We start from the raw sequence: 25,075 nt of genomic DNA, 5'->3' as shown, positions 1-25,075 counted from the left end.
AAATCATCCTCATTATGCAGAGTTCTAGGTTGACTTAGTTCCCATTATTGAACACCTCATGTAGTTGTTTTATTAACAAAATCTTCATTTCTAGGGGAATCCTGTACCTGAGTGAGGGGCATTATGGGATTGAACCAGTAGTAAATTCTTCAACTGGAGAACACCGACTTTACCAATTTGAGCAACCCGATGGACCGGCCATGTGTGGTGTAGAGGAGTCCAGCACCGAGTCTCCAGAGACCTTACTGTCTTCATATTTCCAGCTCCGCAGGGTAAATTCATGATTATTAATTTAACGCTGACAATACCTAAACTGACATAGCACTTCATGGAGTCACTTCATAGACTAGTCACTTCAGTTCATGCTTATGAGAAGCTCACAATTCTACTGACTGAATCAATTATTTTTATCCTAAGCTACTCAGTGCTTTTTTTTCTAGTGCCACCTTTCATGACACCATGGTGCAGTGTGAGTTAGATAAGTGGTGGACTCAGGTGCTATAGGGTTCTATTTATCTGTTAGGATCAAGAATAGCAGTTTAGGGTAGCCATTCTCAGCTAGGGTTCCTCTAGAAGTTGTTAGGGCTTCCTTGATCCCCCATTTATTAGTGTCTGCCTGTCGCTAAACAAACTTCCATATGATGGTGCCTGCCTAGTACCAGAGCCAGTGCCACTTGGAATAGCTATCTGCAGAACACCAATGAATGTTTTAGCTGTCCGTAAAGGTGGCATTCTGACCACCACCTTAAGGAGGGACATTCATCCCACTGGCCACTAATGTAGGAGTATTTTGTCCAATGATACCCAATGAACTGGCATTAGAAGGGTTCTTGGAGACATGAAAAATATTCCAAAGGTCACTTTGGGGTACAAAGGTTGAGAAAGGTTAGCTTAGAACAATACTGTTCCTCTAAAGATACAGTACAGTGAGTGAGCACTGTCACCCTAGAACACGATATGTATAGCTAGCAGGATCATAAAGTAATGCGAAGGATGGCTGAAATGGGAAACAAATGCAGCCATACGAATAGTCCCCGGCTTAGGCACATCTGACATACGGACGACTCCTAGATACGAACTGGGCATCCCTGCTCACTGTGTGCAGAATGGAGGTTTGAAGGAGGGAGGGGGCAGTTTGTGTGACTTGCAGAAGTTTTTTGCTAAACACAGCTGAGACTGAGCTTTTTCTGCAGCCTCTTCCAACTCTTTATTGACCAAGACAAACTCTGCAGTTATTTTTTTTTGCATATCAAAGCTCAGCTTGCTCCAGAGGTTAATGCTCCATAAAGATTTTTATTTTGCTCTGTTTGTGATTAACAGTGAGAATTTTATACAGTAGCTGACACCATGCTGCCTAATATGTTGAGACAAACATCTGTCCTAAATGCATTTATTAAAATAATGTACCTGTTCCGACTTACATACAAATTCAACTTAAGAACAAACCTACAGTCCCTATCTTGTATGTAACCCGGGGGACTTTTTTTTTGCAGAGGAAACGTGCCGTCTTTCCTACTACCAGTTACGTAGAGCTCGGAGTTGTTGTAGATTATAACCGGGTAAGAAGTTTTATTCACTAATTTGTACTCTCTAAAACTTTAAGTGAAATGAGTGGCTTTTACTAGATCAGTCATCATAAAAAAAAGCTGGATCTTTAGTACCCTTTTATACATAATATTTACACTTATATACGTTTATATATACTTATACACATTATACATTATATATGTATAATATATACATTATACATATAACATTTACACTTATAACATGCGACACCTGGTCCTTCACCCGAAAGCTTTGATCCAGTCATACAATGAGCAAGATGGGAATACTAGAAAGCTTTGTATACAAAATACTGCTGCCATGTTTGGAAGAAATAGGAGTTTTAAGATTTTAAAAAAATAATGCTTTCTTTTTTTACAGTACAAAAATGATAAGTTCAACAGTACAGCAGTGGAAGCGGAGACCATAGAACTGATCAACTTTGTTGATGGGGTAAGATATAGAGACAAAGCTCAATAGTAAGGAAAACAAACTAAGAAAAGACACTTAAAATGGAATAAAATTGGGATTAATTTCAGGACTGGTTGAACCAATATTACTGGAGAATTGCTGGAGGAGCGAACGTGTTTGATTGGTATTGCATGTAAATACGGCGCAGAGTTTTAGGACCAGCCTGGTCTTCTCCAGAGCCTTTAGTAGCGCACAGGTGACATAAACCATGCCTAGCAGTATAAGATCCTCCAGCAAGCGGGGTAGAGAGCTGCAGCCTTAAATACACACATAACTACCAACACATGTGTGAGTCCAGAGAGCTAAGCTCCACAGAAAATACTGCTCCACCCGGTTTCTTCTTTCCTAGGTGTGCAGAGTGCTGGCCTGACAATTACAAGAAATTTGTATTCTGTCTTTGCATTACAAAGTTTTGTAGTTACACTCTAGGATGCCCCCTTTTTACAGAGCCAAACAGTCAATATTAAACTTCCCAATAAATATGCTACAAGATTGCAGCCATTGTACCACTTAATGTATTGCTTCTAAATCCCATGTATGGTTCTGGTGCATCATGGTAAAAAGTATCCCAATGCCAAAATTTAATAATTTAGTGAATACATTGAGATTTTGTTTTAGTGGGTTTAGGAGCTTTGATTTTAGAGGATTATGAACCCTAACTTACACTAACCCCCTACTTAATATTACATAGAATCCCCAACATTGAATTTCTCTTATTTACTGTATTAGCTCTGTTAAATAATTTATTAAAAGTGTCTGTTGCATTTGATCAGTGCAAAAGTAAGAACAGAAATTCAAAGGCAAAGAGGCAGAGCTGACACTACAAAATACCATGTGTTGTATTAAGAGTTTGAAAGTCGTGCTCAAATGGCAAAGAACTAGTTGCCAGTATTGTCTGTGGTCCTTAACTTATCCTACTTTGTTCTGCACTGTGCCACTATAAGTAGATGGCCATTTTGCTAAAGGCAGGGCTTTGCTTCCTCAAGTTAGAGCCTCCAGCAAGAAGAACAATGAGCAGCACAGTAATGACTTCACCAAATCTCACTCTAAATGTCAGAAGACAGTCAGAAGCACAGTCAGGACACTACCTGCATGGAGGTTTTATGTTCCTGCTGTGTTTGTATGTATGGGTTTTCTCCCACAAAAACATACTCGTAGGGTCATTGTTTTTTTTTCTAAAATGTATCTTATGCTATATAAAACATAGGGAAATGTGTGCAGGACTGTATTATGGGAAACTGATGTCACAGTTCGACGTTTCAGGACCATGTATTCAATCACCTTCTATACCAGCCATAGTTTCCATATAATATCATAAAGCTGTGGGGCTGCCATGGTGAACCACTCTACAGGGCAGATAGGAGCAGAAGGTGAATGCCACAAAGTGCGATCTTTAAACATTTTTTTCAAACCTTTGGTTTAGTCCTTCTGATACAATAATCTGTTTAGTGTAATAATTCTTTTCTGCTCTTCTTTAGATGTATCGTCAGTTGAACATTCGAATAGTTCTAACTAACTTGGTGACGTGGTTCACTGAAAATCCAATTGACGTTAACACCGGGACTGCTGGCGATGTCCTGGGAAGATTTGCTCAGTGGAGAGATGCCACCAAGAATCTCAAGAGATGTGACATCTACCACCTTCTAATGTGAGTGATCTTGCTAGCCACCCACATAACAAGGACAGAGAGCTTCTGCTGACCAGTCAGGGTTTTCAGTGAAATGCCCTTTGTACCTTCTGTGCACCACCTGTGAGTTGGGGTCCCCATGCAATTCCACAATAAATCGTTGATTTCATAATGGTTATTCTTCAAAGAAACATATTTTGGACAGTCTTGCAGACACAATCCAGACACACATAGGGCTGGCTATCAAGCTCACATCTGTTCTCGGTTAACATTGAAGCTTGGCTCAGCCTACTGGAAGTGTTATTGGAGGTCACATGGGTAAACAGCATTTGGGACAACTCTTCTAACCAACCCAAATACTTTGGTCTTCAGGCATCACTAGTGGTTGGTTTGTCATAGTGATAGACTTGTCATATCTGAACAAATATAAATGGGTTTGGTTCCTAGTTTCAGTAATTTTGCTCAATGTTTTCTTTTTTCAACTTCGTTGTGAACCCTATCCAAGTCCACCAAGGAGCAAATATATATATATATATATATATAGCTGTCAGGAGCGTGGAAGATTTCTTTTTTTTTTTTCAAATGTTCTAAACCTTTTATTTTGAAGACAAAAAAAAAACGATGTGGTTGTAACAGCTTAAACTGTTTTCTGAAGTTGGGCTTTACCAACAGGGTGAGACCGCTAAAGTATAATTTTACAGCAGAACACCCTATTACGGGTGATGAAAAAAACACTACTCACAGGATTATCAGATAATAAAACTATTTTTAGAAGACAAAAAAATATATATGTTAATGCTATTGGCGGACTGCATTATATCTTCTTTTTATCCTGATCCTAATAACCCTTTAATAATTCCTAAATTAGTAAATGGCAATGTTGTTTTTATGTTGTATTCCAATTGGCATCCCGGAATGGGTGGGCCACGGTGTGTGTAGTGCTGTGTTGTAGTGATTTCCACTGTGTTATAAAAGAACCCCTTAATGTATATTGTTGGCACATTGTAAATCATTATTTATGCAGGTATGTGCTGACTGCTACCACCATTTGGAACTTTGGGTTCTAAAATAGATTTTTCAATTAACTTTGATTTTGTAACTGTTGCTTAGGTTTAAGTTTAGCACAGAAAAAATAATTTTAAAAGATATCATAATTATTTTCTACTCCAAAGCTAAATAAATGTGTGGAACTATGCTTTAGCAATTGACCAGAAATCACATTTCCTAATATGATGTCATGTGAATTTGGCTTATTAAAAAAAATGAAACCACCAAAACACATAATTGTTGCTTTACTGTTCCAGAGGGCGTGGTGCTTTTCCATCAGGAGTGATTGGCATGGCGTTTGTTGGTACTGTTTGCTCCACTAGACTTGGCACTTCCATCAGCACAGTACGTATATTTCAATGATGCATTGTGGCTGATTCTTGAAAACTCAAATAGTGGGGGAAAGGTTCCCCATTTTTATCAAAATTTAATGACAATTTGAGGAAAAATACACTGAATATATAAAAACTGATAACCTTGATTTATTCTAACAACTATTTTGTCCCTTCCTGCCCCTCCTTTACTGCTCTATCCCCCTCCATTTCTCTTCACTATCATATTCCCTGCACCACATTAAATTGTATTTAAAGTTTGGGAGCTGTGCCCAAAAAAGACTGGTACAAGACCAGTATTGTCTGTGATATTTTCTTGTCATTAACCTACCATGCCTTGTTCAGCACTGTGTCACTGTATGTGGATTGCTATTTTGGTAAATGCAGGGCTTTGGTTCCTCCAGCATGAAGAGCAATGTGCAGCACAGTAGTGACTTCACCAAATGTCCTAAGACTGGCTGTCTAAAGCACTGTCCGGACACAACATGCATAGTTTTTATGTTCTCTCTGTGTTTGCATGGGTTTTCTCTCACATCCCATAAAAGCATTATTGGCTTCCTCTAAAACTGAACTTATACTATGATAATGACATATATCTGTGGAAGGGACATTAGATTGTGATTTCCTAGGAGTTAGCATTTCCACTGTGATGCCCGGCACTAGAGGTTAATTAACCTCTAGTGCGCCGGGATCGCAGTGGAGTTTCTCCATTTAGAGTTCATCTGAGTTCAGTTCCCACGGTCACTGAGCTGTACTTATCATTGATATGTACAGCCCCGGGAGCGTGGGAACTTGCGGTCACAGCTGATAGGAGGCCTGCGAGTGCTTTCAATCAGCTGTGACTGCAGATGAACTCTCAATGGAGTTTCTATTGAGAGTTCATCTGCAGTTCAGTTCCCACGGTCACCAGGCTGATAAGTACAGCCCGGTGACCGTTGGAACTTTGCGGTCACAGCTTATTGGAGGAGGCACGCAAAAACTTCCAGTTAGCTGTGACTGCAGATGAACTGCTGTTTCGTATGTGTTCTTGGATAGAGATTCTCTACCCAAGAACACTGTGTTTTTGGATAGAGAATCTCTATCCAAGAACACATACTACAGTTACGCTAGGGCTGCAAAAGCAATCAGGGGAGCGGAGCTACCAGCTCCGCTCCCCTGATTGCTTTTGCAGTTCTACAGAGTCCTGAAAAAAAACAGAATTCCGCCCCATAGACTTTAATGGTGTTCGAACTCGGCCCGAAAAATATCGGGTTATTCGATCGAATAGCTGCCGAATTGAACACTCTACTTGGCCAAAATAAGTCACACACACTAACATTTTATTGGCCTGCCATTGATCCCGGCACACATTTACCATGGTATTACTTTGATAAGATTATGTAATCTCACAACATTTATTTCCATCTAAAGTATTTATCTTTGTCAGACCACTGTGTATGCCCATTCCAAAGATTCTCAGTGGGCTTCTGCACTCTGTCACTAATCCATACATAAAATGTCTCATGCTCCCTAAACCAGTGGAGGTCCTCGTGAAAATTTTGGTGTTTCGCGGCTCTGGCTGGTGCACCCCCGACCGGGGACAGGAGAAGGACCCTGCTGGGGGGATGCACTGGCCAGAGCCATGGACCACTTCCCCCACACAGATCCTGGGCTCGGGGAAGTGGGCAGTCTGTGTCCCTGGACAAAACCCGCCCAATCTCCCATCACAGGCTTAAATCTGCGATGGGACAGTGGGCAGGGCTATTTCACGATGATGTCACTATGGGGAGGTTCCACCCATTGATTGATACCCGGCTCCCCGCGCATGCGCGGTCAAAAGGCGGTAATTTTAGTGGTCCGCGGGACCGAAAAGGTGGGCGACCGCTGCCCTAAATCACATTTTCTCATCTTCATCCGGATGAGTCCTGGCATTGTTCTCGTGCAAGTGTTATCAGACAAAAAAAAACACATTGGGGCTGATTTATTAAAACTCTCCAAGGGTGGAGAGGATACACTTTCTTCAGTGAAGCTGGAATGGATTTTTTTTTAAGACATTTAGTATTTGTTAGCAAATGTTTTTAATCTTAGACCAGATCCATTTCAGGTTTGCTAGATCACCCAGCTTCACTGATGAAAGTGTATCTTCTCCAGCCTTGGAGAGCTTTAATAAATTGGGCCCATTGATGGAAAAGCCAGGTCAATCAGGATATTCAGATAATCAGTTGACCTCATTTTTGGGTACAAAATGTTGTTGAACCCAGACCTGACCAGTTGAAACAACCCCTGATCATAACACTGCCCCCACGGGCTTTGGGGCTTTTTTTGGCCGGGCAGTGTATGTGCATTATATAAATGTAAAAAATAGATTTAGTAATGCTTTTCCCCTGCAATTTACATATATCACAGAGTCAGCATTTTTTTTTATATCAGCATTGATAATACATATCAGCATTAATAAATTCAATAAAACATTTTTTTTCTTCTGGTGCTTTTGTTTTCTTTCCTTGATGGATTCTACATATTGTCTGGTTGGATAATAGACCATTTTTTACTAGTCTTCATTTGTTATCATTTATTAGAATAAAAAATAAATTTAATTACTAAAACAGAGAAGTGGAACAGCGGCTGATGTCCCTATAGCAAATATATCAAACATGTTTCATTTTCAAAATGTTTAAAGGTAGCAATGGGTGACAGCACTCTAAGTTTTTTTGCTATGTGTTTGGTAAGCCCTGTGTTTTTATGAGTCACTCAACAAAATTTTATGTCCTCAGTTCACCGGCAGTCCTCAGTCACATGCCACCGTGGTGGCTCATGAACTTGGCCACCTTCTTGGAATGAGCCACGATGATACCAACTGTCAAGGGATCTACATCATGCACAGTTCAGATGCGTAAGTCCTAATGGTGATGTATGAGAAGTCTGGAAATATTTACAACCTTACATAACTGCCCTAATGATTTTTTTGTCTTCAAGTGTTTGAATTAGTTTCAGAAAGTAATTTTGCCACAACGCTATAGCTAAATATTTTCTTTTGTATTTTGAATAGAGTGGGAAAGTGTTAAAACACATATTAATAACAAGCAGAACTTTAGAGCAAACCCTCACCAACCTCTCCAGCAGTATGTTTGATCCCTAAAGATCATAAAAGATCATAATAGAAAGCATAAGGCTGGCCATAGCTATGGCAATTTGATGAAATTATTACAATTCAATTTTTTCAAAATGTTTTTGGTTTTAAAAACTTATATTGAAACTTTTGTTTAGTTATATTGAAAATGCATAGTTATTGGTTGAGTTCTGGCGGTGGATTAAAATCATGAGTGGTAGATAGCTTTATGTTAGGCAACCCCTTTCTATCAACTTACAAGAACTTGGAGTATGTCTACATTTGAAGACTGCCAGGGCTGGAAGGTTCTGCTTCCATAGAAAAAAAGGAGAGGAGCCTCAGTTGGGAACTGTGAGGCTGCGTTTCTCCACCATGCCTATAGCTACAGAAGTAATTGAAGGCATGTTTTTTAAATTACTTTTTCACAGTATGTAAATAGGGAGCAGGTTCATTTAACCAAATATATTATAATCTGTACTGGAACAGACCAACATATCAAGGGGATTGTAATGCCCTTATTTTACACATGAAATAAAAATGTGAAATTCCTTTAGAAGCCAGTGAGTTTTTGACCATTCTGGTGGCTCCCTATTTTATAAGACTGGGATCAGATATGCTAGCAGAGGTTGAAAAAGAGGCTGCTCCAGTAAGTGTCGGCAAAAAAATAAAGCAGTGCAGACACTCTACATCGGGGGTCCTCAACCCCCATTAGTGGGCCGCGGCCATCTGACATATGGGCTTCAGCTCTGGCAGGTGCACCCTCCAGCGGGGTCAGGGAAAGGACCCCTAGACACAACCTTCCCAGGCTCAGACCTGCGATGGGAGAAAGGGCGGGTTCTGGAATTATGACATCACTCTGTGGGACGTTTCTTCCCCTTTGAGTGACACAAGGCTCCCTGCACATGCACGGTCTGGAGTCTGTGCATTTAGTGGTCCGTGAGCTCCAAAAAGTTGGGGACCACTGCTCTAAATTTCTCATGTCAAACAAATAAATGGCTATAGTAGGTAGCCTTTAGTGGATGGCAGTATGAACTATGCATTGTCCGCCACATTTTGCTCTGCTCCTCTCCATCATGTCTTATTTTCTTGTTCCAGGGGTGGAAAAACATTTAGTACCTGCAGTGAAAATGATTTTGAAGAACTAATTCTGAAAGGAGGAGGAGCGTGCCTTCGTAATCCTCCTGACCCCAGCCAGGTCCTCAGCATCCCAGTCTGCGGAAACAATATAGTGGAAGGTGGAGAGGAATGTGATTGTGGATCACCACAGGTAAGGTGCAAGCTGCATGTCTGCATTGGTTGCATAGTCATCTGCAGCCCAACTTTAAAACATTTTTTTTTGTAAAAGAAGGAATTAAACAGGGAAAAGATGCCAAAAATACTGGAATAATATAAAGACATGATGTTCTTCAGGGGAGGAGTGATGAAGAATACTATAGTGTCATAGGGGATTCTATCATCAGGAGGACAGGTAGAATAGTTTATCGCCCGGATCCCTTCAACCGAATGGTTTGCTGTCTCCTTGGTGCCAGGGTTCGGCATGTGGTGGACTAAGTGGACAAATTACTGGTAGGAACTGGACAGGACCCAGCTGTCTTGGTCCACGTTGGAACCAATGACAATATAGATGAGGGAGGGAAGGAGGATTATGGATAATTGTAAGGAGCTTTGCATGGTACAAACAAACATTGGATTGCGCAGTACTAGTTGTACTGAAAAACAAAATGATTTGGCAAACAATGATGGTAAAATCAGCAATGGTTTAAAGGGCCTGTTCACCAAATGCTAGAAGTCTAGCAAACAAGATAGGGAAGTTGGAAGCCTTAATGAGTGAGGGGGATTATGACTTAGTTGATATTGCTCGTTCTTCACATGCCTGGGCTGTCAATATTCCTGGGTATACTCTTTCGCAAAGACAGAGTCAAACGAAAGGGTGGTGGTGTCTGTCTGTGAAAAGTGATCTAAAAGTGAATGTGAAAGAAGAAATTGTGGATGGAACAAGCGATGAGGCTGAGGCATTATGGATGGAGTTGAATGTGGGGTTGAATAACACACAATTAATTATTGGAGTCTGCTATAGGCCCCCCAGTGCTAAGGAAGAAATAGAAAATCAACTACTAGCACAGACATAAAAAGCGGCAAAAAGTGAAAGTGTTTTAATCATGGGGGATTTCAACTACTCTGACATTAACTGGAATAATGGCACTACAGGAACAGCAAAAGGGAAGGAACTTGTGAATTTATTACAAGATAATTTTATGGTACAGTTTACAGAAGCCCCAACTAGAAATTATACTCTGCTGGGCCTAGTTCTTTCTAACAATGCAGAGTTTATAACAAATGTGCAAATAAAAGAGAAACTGGGTAGCAGTGATCATAATATGATTTAATTTAATGTAAGCTGTAAACAGGAAGCAAAAACATGAAAGAGAAGAAACATTTAATTTTAAGACAGCAAATTTTCCAATATTAAGGGCGGCTCCCTGTAACTTGGACTGGGAGACAATATTGTCCTCAAAGAACAAAGAACAGAAATGGGAATGTTTCAAGTCTGTTCTAAAAAAGCAAACTGAAAATATATTCCAATGGGTAATACGTTTAAGAAGCTAAAATTAAATTCTACGTGGCTCACAGCTGTTATTAAAAAAGCCATAAGGAACAAGAAAAGGGCATTCCAAAAATATAAAAATGAAGGCCTACCTTCATCTTTTGAAACCTATAAAAAATATAACAAAATATGTAAAAAGGAGATAAAATTTGCAAAACTTTAAAATGAAAGACATGTTGCAAAGGAAAGTAAGGCAAACCCCCCAACATTTTTCAAATATAATAGCAAAAAGATCAGATCCTAGCATGTAGGCCCCTTAAAGGATGTCGCTGAGTTGGTACCTGGGGATAAAGACAAGGCAGACTTACTAAACACTTTTTAGCTCTGTGTACACAAAGAAAAATGGCAGAGCTGAAGTCCAAATTCATATTAGCAATGTCACTGCCTTAAATGAGTCACAATGGCTCAGAATTGATATGATTGAGAAAGAGCTTGGAAAATTAAGGTTGACAAAGCACCAGGACCTGATGGATTACATCCACGTGTCCTTAAAGAGCTGAGCTCAGTTATTTCAAAGCCATTATTTCTAATTTTTAGAATTAAACACTGGCAAGGTACCGATGGATTGGGGTAAGGCCAATGTGGTTCCTATCTTCGAAAATGGAGCAAAGTCAATACCAGGTAACTACAGACCCGTTAGTTTAACGTCCATAGTTGGAAAGGTCTCAGAGAGTTTGATAAAGAACCACATAGAGGAGTTTCTGCTATAAAAAATTATTATAAATGATACTCAGCATGGCTTCAAGAAAGACCGAAGTTGTCAAACAAATTTACTCTCTTTTTATGAGGAAGTAAACAGGTAGACAGTGAAGTAGCAGTTGATATAGTGTACTTGGACTTTGCTAAAGCATTTGACACTGTACCCCACAGACTGTTAATATGCAAATTAGGGTCGATAGGTTTAGAAAAGTAAATTTGTAAACAGATAGAGAACTGGCTTAAAGATCGCATCCAGAGAGTTGTAATTAATGATCCATACTCTGAATGGTCCAAGGTTATTAGTGGTGTACCCCAGGGTTCAGTGTTGGGAGCTTTACTGTTTAACATATTTATAAATGATATGGAGTTTGGGATTACAAGTACCATTCCTGTGTTTACAGATGACACCAAACAATGTAATGGAAGTCCATACAGGATGTCTATAATCTACAAGCAGACCAGGGTGTACTGTTTGATTGGGCAGCCAAGTGGCAAATGAAATTTAATATACATAAATGTAAAATTGTGCACTTGGGCACTAACAAAATACATGTTTTTTACTGTCTAGGGGGAATAAATTTGGGGGAGTCAGAAATGGAAAAGGATCTGGGGGTTCTGGTAGATCATAGACTTTATAACCACATGCAATGCCAAGCTGCAATATATAAAGCTAGCAATTTTTTTTTTTCATATTAAAAGAGGAATAGACTGCAGAGATGGAGATGTACAAAGCATTGGTCAGACCACATCTGGAATATGCAGTCCAGTTTTGGTCACTAGTTCACTAAAGGACATTGTGGGATTGGAGAGAGTGCAGAGAAGGGCATTACAAAGAACAAGAGAAGAGAATATTACAAAGAACAAGAGGGCACACTATGTGTCTGGAAGAATAGAAGTTTAAGCTCCACATAAGGAAGGGCTTCTTCACTGTAAGGTCTGTGAAAATGTAGAATCGGCTCCCTCAGGAAGTAGTTTCAGCAACTACTATAGATTGCTTTATGAAAAAGCTGGATGATTTCTAGAAGCACAGAATATAACTGGGTATTAAGGCTTTAAAATAAAGATAACAGTGACTGTTGATCCAGGGAACATCCGATTGCCTCATGGAATCAGGAAGGAATATTTTTTCCCCTGTTGAAGCAAATTGTACCAGGGTTTATTTTTGCCTTCCTCTGGACCAACAATGTCTTATAGGGTTTTATATCTGGGATATGTTTATTTCCCTGGTGGTTGACCTTGATGGATTTTTTTCAACCTAACCTACTATGTAACTATGTATTCTAACTGTTAGTTCCGAATCTGCTGGGGCAAAGAGAGGCTTTCATAATAATATGGAATGCACAAGTCTTATGTTAAACTTTTTTTTAATTTATTGGCCTGGTGACAGGATCTCCTTAAAGCAGAACTATACCTTACAATTAAACATTGTGAGCAGCTGTGTCTTTTTTTGCAGAAGGGATTGGCTGTGTTTTTTCTGCGATAAAACAAACCTATCTGCCTGTTTGCAACCTTCTTTATAATGTGCACTATGCTGTGTATGCTCAAAAAATTGAACAAAATAAAAATGAAATTAAGTGTGGGAGTTACAGTGAACAGGACTGGGTGAAGATGCCGGTGCTGATATAGTTAAGAGAGGTGAGTTTAGGTAAATATTTGCAAACAGGCAGGTTAGTTTGTTTAATTGCTATGACTCTTCTGCAAAAAACACCTGATTGTCCACATGTTTTTATTTGTAAGATTTAGTTCAGCTTTAAGGCCAAATTTTTACAGTCAAAAAATCTCAAATGTTACTGGCTGAAAGAAGTTCCTACCTTTTAATTTTTTACAAATTAAAAAAAGTGTAAAGTGTGTGAATTGCATATACAGTATATATATTTGGTATATCTGTTCTCTATGTTGCTGTAGGAATGTAAGAACCCCTGCTGCAATGCTGCCACCTGCAGGCTAACCAGTGGATCACAATGTGGCCAAGGATTGTGCTGTGAAAACTGCAAGGTAAACCCAGACCATGAAATGGGGGATATTATTTTGTACAACACTAAAGTGGCATATTGATCTGCCATCTGTAAAAAGCAAATGATCATAGCTGGAAATGTTTATTTGTAGGAGTTTTGGGTTTCCCTTTGAAGACTGAAAAAATCCAAATGTAGCACCCTAAAGCCCCTTTGATAAAATGATTGCATAACTTTTATTACCTAATTGTTTTAGTGTTCAATGCTGATGAGGTTTTTATCCATGCTAATTTACTTTTCTTCCCTTCCTTGCAATTTCAGTTTAAGGTGGCTGGCACCCCTTGCCGTCCCCAGGCTAACTCATGTGACTTTCCGGAATATTGCAACGGGTCCCATGCCTTGTGCCCTGTGGATGTGTATGTAATGAATGGCTACTCCTGTAACAGCGGCCAGTCATACTGCTATGGTGGAGTATGTCAGACCTATGATCCACAGTGCCAGGCCTTGCTTGGACCAGGTAAGTCCATGAATTCTGGTTTTGTAAGTGGTCCAGTGACGTCTCTCTTGTAAACAATCAGTGACCATTAAGAGAGCTGTCAGTGATCAAGTTGATTGTAAAATAAATTAATCAATAATACAATAATTTATTCATAAAATGTATTTCCTATTTTCTGATCATAAATGCAACCTAATTGTGCAAATAGCAAGACATTGAAAGCTTTTCTGTGTTAATGATGCATGACATATACATACCCAGAGGGGTGGAAAGCACTATCTGCCAGTTTTATGGTGCACACAAGCAGGACCCAGCCAAGGACACAAAATATTGCAGCGCCCTCAGATTTATTTTTCAAAATTATTTACATGGTTGTAATTATTAGCAATAGTTTCAGGCCATGCCATTTCCTAAGCCCCAATAAATCTCATACAAAGATATCTAAATCATGAACTAAGGAGAACTTTTATGTGGTGCAACATCCAGAATTAGTTATCAAATACTTTCTACATACATCATAGACTTTTTAGGCATATTTCATAAAATTTACATCTCACTAATTATTCTTGAATTCTAAAAACCTAATGTATTCAATCAATAAATAAGGAATATTACATATATACATACAATATTACATATATTACATACAATATTAGTATAGTAGATGATTTAGAGCAATTCATGTTCTTAAAATGTGTTTCGCAAGATCTGCTTCTTCAGGAATGAAGAGACGGGTATCAAATTTAGGATGGTGTACTTTACATATTTAAAGTAAACAATCCAAATGTTGCCATATATTTTTCTTTGGATTGGTATTTCGGTATCCGCAGGCAGCCCAGGGAAGGTATACAGTGTGTGTGTGTGTGTGTGTGTGTGTGTGTGTGTGTGTGTATATTGTATATACACACACATATACAGTATGTGTGGAATACACTGTCCTAAATTTGATACCGTTTTTTTTCCTGACAACTTACCATGACAATTATTGGCCAGGTTGCTACAAGGTGTGGAATTAAGGTCTGTGAAATTGTGTAAAGGTGCGTCAATCCATATACCACAATAGAGTAAAGGTGCCCATATATTTTTAAAAGGCAGATACTGATGATCATGGCTAGCTACTGATCCATGGTCAATGGATGGACACAAATTCATGTTTATGTCTATGCAAAAGCACTTGGAACAGTCATGAATTGGAAAAAATGTAAAATGAAATGCTTCCTACTAGAATCCCATGAATGTTAGAAATAATTTCTGCTGTAGTAGTACAATGTCATAACAATGGCACTGCCTTCTGTCCAGGTGTGAGAAAAGCAATGGATACATGCTTCCAGGGTGTGAATGTACTGGGCACCCCTTACGGGAATTGTGGCATGGCGTCTGGAAATTATAGGAAATGTTCACTTCAGTAAGTATAGAATGTTAGATCCTGATTGATACCTGCCAACAAAAACATAATTGAGCTTCACCTTGCTCCACCACATCTAACAAACATTATACACAATCTTCCCTTCACTTTTAGGCCTCCTTCAGGCATTCCGTCTAATTCAGTAGTTGCTGCTGGGCCCCCCTATATATGCCTGGGGGCATTTTTTCACTATGTATAAATGCAATCTTGTGCAAGCACATGGACAAAATGGCTCCAGTTGGAAATGCACTTGAGCAAGCTGTAAATCACTGCAGTTTTCTGCAACTCTGAAATTAGCTTAACTGCCTTCCGGCCCCAGTGACACCCGCATAGCAAGGAGCCTAGGAGGACATTGGGGAAATGTAGTATGCATTTTGGGCAGGGAAGCACAGAGAAAATGCTGAAATGGGGGCATTAGGGGCAGTGATGACATAATGATATTACTTAGGCCCTATCAATGCTAGACCCACTGTCCATGGGAGGTCACACACTTCTTTATTAGTGGAATGGCAACATTAGTGGATGGAGGGGGTCCCCTTTGAAAAGACATTGGCACTCTGAAACTTCATCATACTAAGAAATGATCTTCATGTGTTTTATACAAATTTCTACTAGCCATGTCATTTTTGTCCTTTGTGTTCCCCTACAGAAACAGTCTTTGTGGAAAGATACAGTGTACAGGAACTTTTAATACTAGCATAGCGAGCTTCAGCAATATAAAAGTCAATGGGACGGAGTGTATATCAGTAGAATTCAACCTAGGACCCGATGTACCAGACCCTTCAATGGTGCTTGAGGGGACAGCCTGTGGGCAGGGAAAGGTAATTTGTAGAATATCTGCTAATGTTGTATTGTCTCTGCAAACTACAAACCACAGTAAGCTTCCATACATTTTGTCAACCATAATGTGCAACATTTTAATACATACTGTACATGATCCTATTTTTTTTTTTAAATGCATGAAAACAGAATTATGGAAAAAGCAGCAAAACATGCATTAATATTTAAAAACACATTTAAAGCAGGAAAGCAATTCTGCCATATATGTGCTGACAATGTAATTAACAGTTTGTTCCTGTTTAGGCTTGTATCAACTATGAATGTGTGAACGCCACTGCACTGGGATTCAACTGTGACATCAAAGGAAAATGTAATGACCATGGGGTAAGTATGGTCCAATATTATCTATTGTTCTGTGATGGTATAATTGATGTTTTTTGCTGTGATCGCCAGCTAAATCATGTCTACGTTACAAGCCAACTTTTTCTATATTGCTGTACAATGTGAACACGTGGGGGTAACTATCATATACATACATACAAAGTGATGACCCTGCAGTAGAAGTAAAGAGATCTCATCGCTGAACTGTGTATTCCAACAGAATAAAGTATTACTTTATAGTAAATGGACACAAATGCAGAAGACGGAAAGGAGTGAGCTGTGCTAGGGAACAGACTTTTCCTGGATTTTTAAGTTAGTGACAGGGTCCCTAAGACTAGAAGGTACAGAGCCATTGGGCATGACACCTTTACAACACCCAAGGGATGTGGTTTACCAGCTCAATTGCTCTAATTGTCATCCATGCCTTTATTTTGTGGTCTGTTAACTTATTTTTTTTTAAAAAGACCACTATGTTTATCTCCTAAAAGCTGAGAATGCATATTTTGGCCTGCAAAGTATAACATGGTAGTTTTAGGACCCATTCCTCCACCCCGGCACAGGGTTGTAATAGCAATCAATGTAATGAAGTATAACACAATGTGCATACCATGCATAGAATTAGGAAAAGGGGTCCAGTCTTTTTTTTTAAAGGTTGCCTTCAGTTTCTGGGCCACTCATATTTATTAAACTGCCTTATCCTTGAACATTAAAGAATAAAAATGGTGCATTTTCCCAATATTTCAGAGCTTGGTACAATATAATACATTTTATAAGTTACTGAAATTCGGATGGTTTCCAGAAAAAAAAGTAGCAAGATGGCATGTAGGCACTGCAATCACAGCTATCTGTATGAAGTATTCCAACACACCTATAGCGAGAGTTTGGCCACTAGGTAGAATTGATCATTTCGGTACTTGCACAGCCAAAATCAAACTATCTAGCCAATGACTTCCACCTGAATGACTAAACCTGATGATGTTCATGTCTGTTCGTGGAATATCAGATCTTTCTGAGAAAAGGAATTGATTCTAATTCTAACATTCCCATTATTTTATGTCAGGTGTGCAACAACAATGGGAACTGTCACTGCAATGATGGCTGGGCCCCTCCTTACTGTGACAAGTCGGGCTATGGTGGAAGTATTGACAGCGGGCCTGCTCATATTGGTAAGTACAGCTGACCATAGACAGGCTTTAATAAAAGCAATGAGTGATCAGACATTGGATGGTTGTGATGTTTGCACAGTGGCTGGTTATGTCCCTTGCGCCACAGAAAAATAAATATTGGCATTATATTGCTCAGAGATTATCAACCTGCAATGTGTGTCTATCTAGGAATTTAGCTTGCTCAATAATTTTATCCAAGGACAACGGCTGACTGGCAAGGCTGCTTACTGAACATACCATCTGTGCAGATACACAAGGGCCCAGGGCCCAATGATGTTAGGTGTGATAGTGTTGGAACCCCTTAGTCAGAGGTTGTGTACTGCCAAAGGCAAAATAATATTAATCACACAAGGTCATGACCTGTATGTTTAATTGGCACTCACAAATATTGGAGTTTTTTTATATTGCCTATAGGAGGGATTTTTATGGAGAGATCCTCATCAGGAACCTCAAATGTTAAAAGAAGCCAGCGAGTCTTAGAACTCAGTGATATTTACCCAAAACAGTGGCCAAAATGTTTTTTTAGACATAAATGCATTATGGGAACTACTTCTTTATGAAGAATACCCCAACCCCATGACACAGAGGTTAAAATGTAGTTGACACAATCACAAGGTAAAATTGCACTGTGATGGGCAACTGGGAGCAGCCAAGTCTTAAGGGGGCCAAACTGGTACCCCATGGCAAAACTTCAATATCTAGTAATCTATATTAGGGGATATTTTGTGTGAATGGTTGTTGATCTGTAATTTGAGGACATAATGTAACAACGACTATTATTACATAATCAAAGAATATAAAGTTCAAATGAGTAGTGATCTGTATTAGGAGGACCCTAACAATCTATCTATTACATCTTGGATCCCAGACACAAGTCCAGGTACAGATAATGAATGCTTTTACAATATATATTGTCTTTGCAGATACATCATTACGCGATGGACTGCTGATATTTTTCCTGCTGGTATTGCCAATTCTCATCCTACTTGTCGTCATGTGGATAAAACGTGATGCACTAAGAAGGAGGTTTTGTCGAAGAAAAAGAAGGAGCAGGTACTTTTCATAACCTGTAATCCAAGTGTTGCAAAATTTCTACTTGAAAAATGGGGACGGGGTGTAAGGTGGTTGAATAGAACAGGTAAAGTTACAGTATATGCAAATCTAAACGATTCCGGAAAAGTAGAACATTTACTATTTACATCCTACCTTCTGATTCTTCATATTGGTCTGTAGGGTGGCCCATTGCAATAAAGAACTAAGCAGGACAGATCAGTCGTTCTCTATGCCTGCATCAATTGTTGGTAGTTTTTGGAACAGGCCTGATTGGTCTTCATGGATGCTCCTTGCTAATGATGGGGTCAAGGAACTGCAGAAGGGGTAAATTTAGGGATGGGGTTATTCTAAGGCATTATTCTAGCCTAAATGGAACTATAGACATGCTCAGGCTGGATGGGCAATGGTTGAAAAATTAAATAGCCGGGCACCTATAGAGCCCCAGCTGCACCCCGAAAAGTAATATCGCCATTAAGGGCACTTTGATCAGCTGGCAGGAATTTAAAAATAATTTTAAAAAATCTTAATTACAAGTCTGTCACTACAGAGTAAAAACACTGCCCTGTTGGCAAAATAACAACTAAGTGGAACCCTTTTCCATGGATAATCAAAATAGTTTGTGGAATTAAGACCTGAGGGTTATACATTGCACAAATCTGATTTAGGCCTTAGAAGAGTGCTAATAAATTTAATAAATAAATTTCAACGATGCCAAAACTGCTTCCAATGTCTTTTTTTTTTCTTCAACAGAACTCAAACCACACAAAGACCAACACAAAACCAACATACAACTCAAAATGTTGCCAGAAATGCACCAAGTAACCAGGTAAAATATTCAGGTCTAGGAATAGAATAAGCCACTTTATAAACTCAAACTACCCCTGTGAACATTTGTCCATCCATTTTACTGCCTCCAGCCACTTTGGCATGGTTTTGACAAAAGTAAATACAGAATTCCACCACCATGTTAACCAACGTCCGTATGGGGGGCCTGAAAATCCATTTCTGTCACCTAAGCTACTGGGAGTCCTGTGACTAGTAAGCTACAGTACCCAAGTCATCTCCCACCTTTATTGCCTAAAATGGACACATATATGACCCAAGTAAAGGGCCATAGTGGCCACATCAAATATTGTGAGACGGTCACATTGTGCTTGCATGCCTTGGATGAGGAGTATTAAAAATGAAATTCTTTTGCACGGAACTGGCTCCTAGCAAAGCCAGAATTGGGCTGTATCTGATTTGTCCTCAAACATTGTCATTGCTGATCAGAAATACTTTTTCCCATTAACAGGACAAAGGCTTCTCTGATGTATTTACCATATCCCGCGATGTACCACAAAGGTAGGTATGGTTTACATGTACATGCTTATGGATGAGAACACTGTTGTGAAAATTGTAAGCTACAATGTCATCAACAGGGTCTTATGTGGGACCTACAAATTCCAAGATGTGTGATTTTCAAATACCAGCCTATCGTATGGAATATTTTCTGTATCATATGCATATTATATATGGGAATATACCAACCACAAATAAAGACCCTATTTTACCATATTGACCACCCAACTGTAATATTGCAAAGAAAAGCTCAACAATGAAATAACTTGCTTGCTCCCTTTTGGTTGGTTAAATCTACCAATGTTCAGTTATATTTGTTCTATAGGCACATAACAATAAATGTTGGCAGCAGTCTTGTGATAGTTGTCAGTTTTCATTGTTCTCAGCTTTTTCGGTGACTACAGAAAACCTCACCTCTATGGTTGAAGATAGAGAGGTTTTCTTTAGTCCTGCCGTGGGGTGGCAACACTGCTCCTGTATAAATTTATTATTGTGAGGGGTGTTGTCACCCTATTACAGAATCTATTACAGAATCCAAATCTAAGGACTGGTAAGCTGCAATGTATTACATTATAGTTTTTGGAGTTAGATACACTTTAATGGTTACTACTGCTGGCTCCTTATAGTCCTCTAATTTTTTGTTCGAACTGGTGGTGAGGCTATGGTATGGTTACCAGATCTGTGCAGCAGTCAAAAGCTGCCTCCAGGAAAGGCTTCATGTAGAGTCCTCCGACTGCGGCCCAATAGAAAATGAATGGGGGCTGTAGTGTAAACCTGCAAACGCTGGTTCTTTTATAACCTATTAAGGCAGCCAAGCGACTAGATCTGAACCTTCTCTAAATTACCCATTAATACTGTAGGTAGAAATGGTGTTATATATAAATTTTTCAACCTTATTACTATCACCTTAAGCTGCCTCCAGGAAAGGCTTCATGTAGAGTCCTCCAACTGCGGCCCAATAGAAAATGAATGGGGGCTGTAGTGTAAACCTGCAAACGCTGGTTCTTTTATAACCTATTAAGGCAGCCAAGCGACTAGAAGATCTGAACCTTCTCTAAATTACCCATGAATACTGTAGGTAGAAATGGTGTTATATATAAATTTTTTCACCTTATTACTTCCAATAACATGTTTTTTTTATACTTTAGACCACCAATGCCGGCTGCAAGACCGCCTGTCCCTGCCCGCCCTCCTCCACCCCGACCAACAGCACCTTCACAATATAACTGGCAGCCAAATGTCTGAAAGCGGTAACCGTATCCCAGTGAATTTAATTTATATCAGGAAAGAAGCCAGTGTTCATTATCTTACTAAATTGGAACGATTAACATTTCTTGGAAATTGGTGCTAGTGCCATTGCACTAACCCTGCCGGTTGCTGTGCCAACACCACCATGACGGGAATACAATGAAGGAATATTTTCCTGAATGGTTTGAAAGAAGATGTCTTTATTATGCATTTTTGAAACATTTTTTTAATTATACTGTATGTTGAAATGCTCTATAGCCTGCAATCATGTGACCTATGCAGAGTAAACCTTGTAGTGTAAATATTTAAGGGAGGTTTCATGTTTACATGGACATTTATGCAATCCCTTATTAATATTAAAAAGAAAGGACCATAGATGTTCCTCTTTCTGAGCTGGCCAAGCTATCCACCATTCTCATATCCTAACTACATACCCCAATTCTGCTGCAGTTGCAGACTTATTAGAGAGAGAGATGTCTTCAGTTGGCTGAGAGAACAGATCCAATAAAATGGGAACACTGAGGCTTGGAGAACTGATGGTCTAGATCAGCCACTCCAGAAATTGGCAGAGGTAAGCTGTGGCTGATTGGCCTCCCAAGAGATGGGACTTGCATAGTCTGGGGGCCAACACTACGTGGTAGAGCCAACCGCATTAAACTAAGGACCTTTCTAGCTGTCTTTAAAGATAGAATTCTGACCACTAATGTATGGGAGTCATTCTTCGCACTAGCAACCAATGCAAATTTCCTATTGACTGAGTTTAGCAATGGTTCCCAACACCTGAAAATTGTTTTACGAGTTCTTCAGGGGTAGAAAGGTATAAAAAGGCAGGTCTAGGCTCTTTTTTTTAATAACTCTGGTTGCTGCGCGGGTAGTGGATTTTATGAAAAGGTAATGAATGAAGAAATTCAATTAAAGGGGCCATAGATATATTGCTGTTGGACATACAAGCACAATTTGATAATCCTTGACTCCAATCCTTGGAGGTCACATAATGGCCAGATTTTGGTACAGGAATCATTTTCTCTATGCAAGTGTGCAGATCCTGGCCCTCAAAGACTAGAATTGACGACCCACTCTAAAGTTTCTGGCACCTCTATACTTATGAATGGTTTCATTGTGATGCATTTCATGCTAAGCCTATTAAGGCTCCTTATAGTGGAAAGTAATGCACACTAGACAATATTTTCCAGCTTCTCCTCCTGAGAACCTTCAGCCAGCAGTTTCCACAGGTGCCCTATAGGATATAGATCTTCTCCTGATTCGATGGAAACAATGGACCGAGAGATTATAATCCATCAATCTATCAATTAATGCAACTCTGCCTCCACATAGAAAAAAAAAAGTTAAAGAGGATAAAATACCTTAACTGTCTGTGCCATAGATTTTTTCTTTCTGAAAACTCTACTGGCACAGGAATTCTAGGAATCCTTATTATCTGATAGATGATGTGGTTCTCTTGAATATCTCACAGGACAAAGCAGTGAGGTAGCAGCTGGCAGGTGGGACAACTGCACCCAGGTGGACATGCAGGCCTCTAGTACTCTCCACTCAGATACTAAGAATTATTCCAATGAACATAGTTTTGCAGGAATGATCCATGGAAGGGGCAAAAAAAATAACTTTTAATTAATGCTGATATTCAGTCTGCTAATGTTTTGACTTCCATGGTTCTTCCTTTCTATTTCTCCATTCCATTAGCAAGAGGGAGGTGCTGGACATACCTGGCCTAATACAGGATGAGATTCCTGCTCATATATATATACTTATAAAGTCTTTTATAATGATGATGCATGGACTATTATGTGGACATTTTCATTGCTATTTAATGATGAAATAAATTCATTTTTTAAAATAAAATAACTGGACGTGTTGTATGTTTTTTCTTTTTATGTAGATGATACAGAATTTGATAATGGAGCAGTGAGGACAGGAAGTCCATTCCTACACCACAATTCTAAATATTGTTTTTACATTTGCAACTTTCATGTCATTTTTTCTCTCATAAGTAAATTTGAACCAGGCATTGGCTGAAAGTGAATGTTTTCCCTTACTAACCAGTTCCCATGAAGTCATGTTTAAGCCAACGTGTGGGTATCAGGGGTTGGGAAAAGACACCAGACAAAATAGTAAAGGAAACATCTTAGGGGTGAGCTCAGAAAAACAAAAAATGTTGTATTAGTACATGTGGCATTTGTCAAAGACCCCTTTGGGGTATGGCAACAAAGTTTAAACTATATAGAAAAGCTTACCATTTTTTTCCCTCCCCCTGGGTTATATGATTTTGCTCAACCCCTCTGCTACTAAGAAGACAACCGATAGATCTACTGGCAGAATCAACAGATAATAAAATGATCACATAAAGGAGTCACAAAATCTTCCATGTTAATATATGTAATATGTGCCATTTGTTTTCTTTATTCTGGGTTCCAGGAGTTGTTTACCATAACCTTTAAGTAGGTACTGAATATTTGCACAATATGGTGGGCTTATATGCCAAGAGGAAGACATCCAGCGCTGCATCCAATACCAGTGCTTGCATCTTTTCCTCTGGGTACAGAGTCTTAGGTCATGTTTATTGAAGGAGCTGGGATATAGAAACCACAGGCAGGCACACATCAGTTACTTTGCCATGGAACAAAATCATCTCCTGCCTCTACATGGACTTGCACATGCTTGGTTCATCATACTTTTCAGAACAGAAAAGCATGATACGGACAGGCGGACACAGATTTTTGACAGAAGAAACTTTACACATCTTTACATCTCTTTGGTTTACAAAAAGCCTGCCTGACATTATTTAAATAAAATAGGATGTTAGTTCTGTTTAAATGCTGTCAGCTTACGAGCCTCTAACACTTTGTTTGTATGAGATTCCCAGCAGATATGATCGGGAAGTATTTTCTCTATTCAATCAGAATTGGCTATATAGAATTACATTGGCACTAGTGTCTTGATCTGGAAGAGCAGCTACCACATGAAGCATTGCATGTAGTATTTACAGATAAACAAAGATAAAAAGAACAAGGCGAAAACCAATCATATAGTTAACAAAGGTAGAATTCTGTCATCCTGTCTGTTTCCATCCCACAGGAAAACCAGCACACCCACCCTGATCCTGCACACATCCCCCTCACTTCCTTTGTCCTGATCCTATATTTCCTTGATGTAGAATTTTTAGAAAACTGTGAAATTCAGCCTGAGCTTATGCTAAATAAAAGCAGATGTCACCTTAAAGGATATTTAACCAAAGAACAAAAATGTAATACATTGCAATTTACTAATCCGTAGATGTGATGGCTGCATTATTTTCTTAAATTAGACTCATATCACTTTACCAAGTACAGAATCTACCTATTAATCTTGTTCCTTCCTAAGAGCTGAACTAAAAGAGGTATATATATATATATATATATATATATAAAAATCAGTGGGCCAGACACTCCTCCCTTTTCTAGACCAGATTTTAAGATGGTAATAGGCAATATTAAAAGTGCCCCTATTTTTGTAGGCAACGAGGAAGTTGCAGCCTGAGGCCAGCTGCAAAGGCTGTGTGCAGCCTGTAAACTGGGAGTAAGTTAGGTCTGAGAGCCCAGAGCCAGGAGGAGAAATTTTAAGTTTTTCGCGATGACTTTAATCACCTGCAAGGAAGAACTGTTTCTGCTGTTTTGGAGTGTTTGTAAAAAAAAAAAGGGGGGGGGCAAAGTGCCCTGAAATTGAGACAATAGTCTGAAGCACCTCTCTTCAGCAAGTGGTTTTAAAGGTAATCTCCCACTATATATATGATGTCCACCTTGGGTAACAAACCTCCACAGAGCAGAGAAATAAGTTCAGACATA

At 39.2% G+C, this 25,075-nt stretch overlaps 1 protein-coding gene across 1 annotated transcript in view; it reads left to right on the top strand.

Annotated features, from left to right (window-relative positions):
* Positions 1–23,111, top strand: part of LOC140339409 (disintegrin and metalloproteinase domain-containing protein 9-like) — a 39,660-nt gene extending 16,549 nt beyond the window's left edge. Inside the window, exons 6-22 of the mRNA XM_072424110.1 lie at positions 95–272; positions 1,494–1,559; positions 1,927–1,998; positions 3,495–3,664; positions 4,948–5,035; positions 7,776–7,894; positions 9,206–9,377; positions 13,320–13,409; positions 13,688–13,883; positions 15,162–15,267; positions 15,917–16,088; positions 16,351–16,431; positions 17,489–17,594; positions 18,518–18,647; positions 19,398–19,473; positions 19,942–19,991; positions 21,137–23,111. Of these exons, the coding sequence (XP_072280211.1) occupies positions 95–272; positions 1,494–1,559; positions 1,927–1,998; positions 3,495–3,664; positions 4,948–5,035; positions 7,776–7,894; positions 9,206–9,377; positions 13,320–13,409; positions 13,688–13,883; positions 15,162–15,267; positions 15,917–16,088; positions 16,351–16,431; positions 17,489–17,594; positions 18,518–18,647; positions 19,398–19,473; positions 19,942–19,991; positions 21,137–21,233 (1,969 nt within the window). The 3' untranslated portion in view covers positions 21,234–23,111. The remainder of the gene's footprint in view (positions 1–94; positions 273–1,493; positions 1,560–1,926; positions 1,999–3,494; positions 3,665–4,947; positions 5,036–7,775; positions 7,895–9,205; positions 9,378–13,319; positions 13,410–13,687; positions 13,884–15,161; positions 15,268–15,916; positions 16,089–16,350; positions 16,432–17,488; positions 17,595–18,517; positions 18,648–19,397; positions 19,474–19,941; positions 19,992–21,136) is intronic.
* The last annotated feature ends 1,964 nt before the right edge of the window (positions 23,112–25,075 follow it).

Source organism: Pyxicephalus adspersus, chromosome 10 (genome assembly GCF_032062135.1).
Source record: "Pyxicephalus adspersus chromosome 10, UCB_Pads_2.0, whole genome shotgun sequence".
Classification (NCBI taxonomy): Eukaryota; Metazoa; Chordata; class Amphibia; order Anura; family Pyxicephalidae; genus Pyxicephalus; species Pyxicephalus adspersus.
Note: the sequence above shows the minus strand (reverse complement) of the source record. Positions and strands in the feature narration are given on the sequence as shown.